The 6,000-nt window shown below is 55.2% G+C and overlaps 1 protein-coding gene across 18 annotated transcripts in view; it reads right to left on the minus strand.

The window, feature by feature from the left end:
• The window catches only part of KCNMA1 (potassium calcium-activated channel subfamily M alpha 1), an 815,298-nt gene extending 809,577 nt beyond the window's left edge, over positions 1-5,721 (minus strand). For 4 of the 18 annotated variants that reach the window (XM_066244079.1, XM_066244080.1, XM_066244075.1 and 1 more), the window contains exon 1: positions 4,520-5,719. In XM_066244079.1, coding sequence (XP_066100176.1) covers positions 4,520-4,894 — 375 coding nt within the window. In that variant the 5' untranslated portion in view covers positions 4,895-5,719. Of the gene's footprint in view, positions 1-4,519 lie in introns of all 18 variants that reach the window. The other 14 variants (XM_066244068.1, XM_066244067.1, XM_066244063.1 and 11 more) reach the window with 5 other exon arrangements.
• Between the last annotated feature and the right edge of the window lie 279 nt (positions 5,722-6,000).

A 6,000-nucleotide genomic window follows, 5' to 3' on the forward strand; every position in this document is an offset into this window, starting at 1 on the left:
GGCCCTCATCCACAGAGCCTTCCGCGGCTGCCTCTCCCCAGTCTCCCAGCATCCACAGAGCCTTCCGCGGCTGCCTCTCCCCAGTCTCCCAGCATCCACAGAGCCTTCCGCGGCTGCCTCTCCCTAGTCTCCCAGCATCCACAGAGCCTTCCGCGGCTGCCTCTCCCCAGTCTCCCAGCATCCACAGAGCCTTCCGCGGCTGCCTCTCCCCAGTCTCCCAGACTTGCAACAGCCATAAGCCAGGAGCCCAAATCTCAGTCTGACTCTACCTGGTTCTCAGACAGCAGACTTCAGGGACTTGAGCTTCCTTTGGGCTCAAAAGTTCTATTTGCTGTGGTCTGTGTCCTAAAGGGGCCAAACGTTAAGGAATTAAGAGAAAAGAAACCACTTTGCAGAGCTACCGTAGCTCCCAGTTTCATTCAGGCCGGGCATTCGCTGGATGCTGCACACCCATTGCTGCCACTCCTACACGAGTCCTACAAAGTAAGCATCATTATGCTCTTTCTACAGGAGAAAATAATCAAGGCCTGACAAAGTTGCCAGACAAAGATGCCCTGCTAATGAATATGACGCCCACAATTTGCACTAGGTCTGATGGCAGAGTCTCCACCCAACTGTGTATTTCCCACAAAGGGAGCCAGGCATGAGAAGCAAAAGCTGTCTGGATAAGGGCAGGTCAGCCCAAGGGGGACCTGAGAACTTCCCCAATGCCTAAGTGAGCTCAGCCAAAGGAATACGTGAAGGTCGTCCAATGCAGCTGATCCCCAGGATGAGATAAGGCACCAGGGCCAAGGTGGCATCAAGAATTCAGAGGCCCTGAAGTTCTGGCCCTGCTTGGAGGCATCAGGCCAGACCCTGGGTAATTACCAAGCTCTAATGGGATCTGATATTTATATTAGTCACGAGCCTGACAGAGAAACATGCTGTTATTTTCAGACACAGCCAAGGAGACAATACCTCAAGAATTCACTACATGCAGACCAGCCTCAATCAAGCCCAAACTTCTACAGGGAGCAGAGCTGTCACTGAGACCAGGAGTGAGTCTGTGCCCACCATGTGCAGGCCCCTCAGTAAACCACAGCCCCCCAGGAAATCAGCCTCAGCTTCCCCAGACTGAAAGAAGACAGTGCTGGACTAGGAGCAAGAGATGGAAAGAAACACACAGCAGCACTCCAAGGCTGAGTGCCTACAGGAATCACTGCACCACTGCAAACACACCCTGATCACTGCTTGGCCTTCTGGTAAGATCAAGTGTAGCAAAACACTCTCTGAGCTAGAAACTTTGCCCAGAGCCCCTCAGCTCCTTCCACTTCCTGACACTCAATCAGAGGGCAGAGAGGGACAGGAGAACACACAGAATTCAATCTCCACATTTTAGAAAACAAGACAAGAGAGACCAGAGAGGTTAAACAACTTCTTCAAGGTCACAGCCTCATTCAGGCTGCCGAAGAAGCTCCCTGTTCACTGCAGTCTGCTACTGAATTGGACCTCAAAATGTCACAGCCCAGGAAAGAAAGAGCTCTGATGAGACTCAACAGAGAAAAAAACAATGTGACAAAGTACAAAACAAAGCACATGGTACTGAAATGACTGTGTTCAAGTTCCCCACAAGGGGAAATGTCATTCATTTTCTTCTTTATTTCCTAAAAAGAAAACCCACATACAATTCTTTTCAAAACAATAGAGTCATTCACCATTTGGGATTCAGAGGTCAAAAGTACTTATGATGCACCCACAGTCCCAGATTTCTCTGATCAGAATGGAAGGCAGTCCCAGAGGCCAAATGCTTATGATTCCACAGCTCCTGTGCTGAAGTTTACCTGCGTGGAATTTCTTTACAAAGACCAGCCTTCTTCCACTGGACTCCAGCTCCTGGTCAAACCATCTCGGACTGAATGAAGGTAAGGGTGAACACATCTGAGGGCCCGTAGAATTCTTTAGAAAAGCAGCCTAGGTTTGCTTGGAAATCCAGCAGCAAAATAATTATTCCAAGTTCAAGCCAAATGCATTCTTCTGTTCAGCATCTCAACAACTACCAAATACTTTAAAAGCAAAGAGAATGAAGGGCAAAAACCATGAGTGCCACAGACATCAGGGGTAGAGAGGACAGCTTATAATACCTAAAGCATTATCATTGTGTATAATGAGCCGGCTACACTGGGTTTCACTAGCAAATTAAGAGTTTCTGGGCACAGTTTAAAATGAACTCTACTGGTATCAAAAGCAGCCTGAACTAGTTCTACATCACCTCGTATCTTCCCAACCAGCTGCAAGCATCTCTGATATTTTTGGAGAAACTTCCAGTTATGTTAACTCAACAGGTCTTGGAACTACAAAACATAGGCTAATATACAGGAATTGTTTTATTTTTGTAATGATCACTGCCAAAAACCTATTTTCTTGAGAAGGCTGATGGAAGTTATGCTTGGTTATCATTCAGAAAAGAGATTCTTTAGGTGGATGATATGATTAGGTGAACGATATGATTAGTATGATTAGCCTTTTCTCACAGGCACTCCAGTGGCCCTGACAGACCTCCTAAAGTCAAAGGACTTCAGAGACTCTAAAACCCCAGGATCACAAAAACAACAGAACTTCCTTAGATTCATTGGGGGGAAAAAGTGTTCATTACCATCAGATTACTCAGTTCCTTATGGATAAGGAGGCTGTTAAAAAGTTCACCAAAATCACTCAGTCTAGGGAACATTTTAGCTGTGCACAGCCATGAGCTACTTTTCCCCTTAGGGCAGACACTGAATCTCAGCAAGAGAAAATAACCTTCAAGGCTGAAGACTCAGAGAGAGGTGGAGAAGAAATGTAAGCATAAGAAGGCGCTCTGAGGAAGCAGTTGTAGGTTGTTACGTTGCTACCAGGAGGGCAAGGCTAGGGGCAATGTCTCAGGGTCTCCTGATTAGGATTCTTGCCTAAGGTGATAGCTTCTCTGGAATGGGAAGGCTTTCCACCTTGACAAGTAAGGAGAAACCTCTATGGCTGGGAAGGTATCTCCAAAGAAAGCAGGCTGGCCCAACATCTGGAGGCTTCTGGAGAAATGGAAGGAGAGGAAGAGTGATGGCTTTTCTTTTTCTACCGTATTTCCTACACATCAGTACTTTCCAAAAGACCTGCCGCCACAAAACACAGTTGAGCTCCGGCACCCAACAGGATGTATAATTAATGATCAGGAGAACGAGGTTCCCTGCACCCCGTGTGTCACCCATGGTTCCAGGCTTCCCTACTTCCTCCTGTAGCAACTAAGGAGGAGCCCGCGACAAGTTGCTGTGCCCTGTGGAAGTTTGAGGGGTCCTCGGATTAACTTTCCGAGAAAAAGTGTGAACATTCCAGGGAGATCTACCTCTGCCTGCACTGTTCCCTGTCCCCCTTGATCTCCCCACCCTCTGAAAATGTTGGCATGAGGAAGTCCCCTAGGATGGGAACTATTCAAACAGAAGGTAGCTCGGGGTAGTCTTTTTTCCAATTCTTTCTCTTATAATCTGCATTTTTCTATGTTCCCTTCACCTTCAGCCAAAGGAGGAGGAGGGATAAAGGGGACCTCTGTAGCGCCAGACCAGGCAGTCAGCCTAGCAACCACACATAAAGTGTAGTGAGCTTCCCTGCTGGTGGGCGTCTGTGCGCCAGGAATAGCTAACCAACATCCAACCACCCCAAAAGCGTCGGAGAGGAGGCTCTGCGTGAAACCGCGGCCTCAGCCGGCTCTCAGGCGGACGGACCTCCTGCTCCAGCTCCAAGCTGCTAGTGGCATTTCCAGGGACCTAAAGAGGGTGGCGTGGGGGAGAGAATACAGATGTCCCGGAACTTCGGGTGGGGGTATATGTTCCACGAGAATATCTCAGGGATGGAGAGGGAGGTAACATAAACTGTGTGACCTCTGCCATACTCGTAAAGTGGCAATCTCCCTGGGTTACTTCCCAAACTGGGGTGCATCTCCCAACTTTCTCTCGCCCCCAAGTCCCCCCCACTTCCTCTGGCCATGTTCCTTCCCAGGGATTCCCTAGTCCAAAAGGTTTCGTCCTTGCCTAAAGGATTTTCCCTTTCTTCTGACTCCACGAACTCATCTCCCCAACAGGTTTCTAAAGTGTGGGCTGTTCTGCTCCCCTTCGCCCACTGCAAGGTGAGCCGTGCGGAAGACGCACCCAGAGGTCCCCAGCCTCCTCGTTGCCAGAGGGGTTGACTCTCCCTACCCCGCACCACAACACCCAGGCGACGCGCGTCCCCTCTCCCTCGGGCCGCAACCGTAAACAACCCTACAATAAACAAGGGAACGGGATTGGGCGTCCGCGTCCCGGAGCGCACTGCTTGGGGGCAACTCCTCACCTCCGGCGTGCTGCCCACTGCCCCAATCCGAGGGCGCAAGGAGAGCGGAGGGAGGGGAAAGCGGCAAGGGGAAGGCTGGCAGGGATGAAGGGAGGCTCGGTGCTGCGAGGGGCAAGGAGTGGGCTGCTGGGGACGCCGAGAAGCGGCGGGGCTGGCGCAGGCGGCGGGCGCTCAGGGCGCGCCTTACCTTCGTCTTGCCCCCGCAGTGGCAGCAAACGGTCCACAGGTACTTGAGCGTCCGCCAGAGCAGGATGATGAAGAGGCCCCCGAAGAAAGTCACCATAGAGGAGGCCAGGAAAGCCCACCACATGCGTTGGCCCCGGCTGTCGCACGGCACTTCCATGGTCACCGGGATGATAAGCGCATCCATCTTGGGCTCGTGGACCGAGGACGAAGAGGAAGAGGAGGAGGATGAAGAAGAGGAGGAGGAAGAGGAGGAGGAGGAGGACGCGTCTAGGCTGAGATGGTTCGCGTGGATATTGCTACTCATTCTAAGACTGCTGCTGCCGCCGCCGCCGCCGCCGCCGCCGCTGCTGCCGCCGCCGCCACCACCATTTGCCATAGCTAGCAACGGGCAGCCGGCGCAGGGGCTCGGGGGAGCTCCTCCCGCCGCCAGCGCCACCCCGAACACCCATCAACAGCCATATTGCTGCTGCTACTGCTGCTGCCGCCGCCGCCGCGGAGCGTGGAGAGGGGGGCGGGGAGGCGCCTGGGATCGGGGCGCTGTGCGCGACCTGATGGGGTGCGCCGAGATATATACAGCCAGCAGCGCCGCCCGCCCTTCCCCCGGCCGCGGCCCGCCCGCTTGGGGGAGGGGGGGGGAGGATGGAGCGCGGGGGCAGCTCTCGCCTGCGCCCCGCTAGCCCCGAGCCGCGCTGGCCCCGAGCTCCGAGAGTGAGGGGGCGCCGCGGGCCGCCCGCGCCAGGGGTCTGCACCTCCCCTGGGCCCCCCCCCCGGGCTCCGTGCGCGGGCCCGGGTGTCCTCCGCGCGGCGCCGCCCGCCGTGCAACACGCGTGTGCGCTGCGCTTCGGCCCAGGACCCCCTCCCCGCGCGCACCTCGCGCCGCTGACGAGCCTCTTTTGGCTAATTAGGCAGCAACTCGTTAATAATGTATAATCAGCCCCCTCCGTCCGGACGCACCCGCGCCAGCCCTCCTCCCCCGGCTGCGCTCGGCTCCCGCTCCACGCCCTGTGCGCACTGGGCCGCGGCAGGTTCACCGCGTCCAGGCGCCACAGCCGCTAGCCCATGCTTCCTGAGCGCGTCGCCACGCAGCTGAGCCTCCTCGGCCTCCGCTCGTTATTCTTCCTTGCCTCCTCCGGCTTCTCCTCGTCCCCGTCCTCGCTGCTCGAGCCTCTTCGGCGCGCGCCCCGCGCTCCCCGCGGCCGCCAGCAGCAGCTGCTGCAACAACTGGAGCGGGCGCGGGCTCAGGCCACCCGAGGCGGGAGGAAAGGAGGCTCGTAGCGCTGGCTCGCTCAGACTAGGGGCTGAGCAGGGGGAAGGCTGACCCCTCGGCCGTGGCCTTGCACGAACCCCTGACCCTCCAGTGCGGGAGGTAGAGCGCTCTAAGCCCAGGCGCAGGACCTTGCAACTCTCTCCGAAGTGCTGAGCCCCCAACAGAGCTCCCTCGGGGTCTCGTAGAGGATGGCTGGGCTCCCCATGGCAGGCCAT

The sequence above is a fragment of the Saccopteryx bilineata genome, chromosome 9 (assembly GCF_036850765.1).
Source record: "Saccopteryx bilineata isolate mSacBil1 chromosome 9, mSacBil1_pri_phased_curated, whole genome shotgun sequence".
In the NCBI taxonomy this organism is placed as follows: Eukaryota; Metazoa; Chordata; class Mammalia; order Chiroptera; family Emballonuridae; genus Saccopteryx; species Saccopteryx bilineata.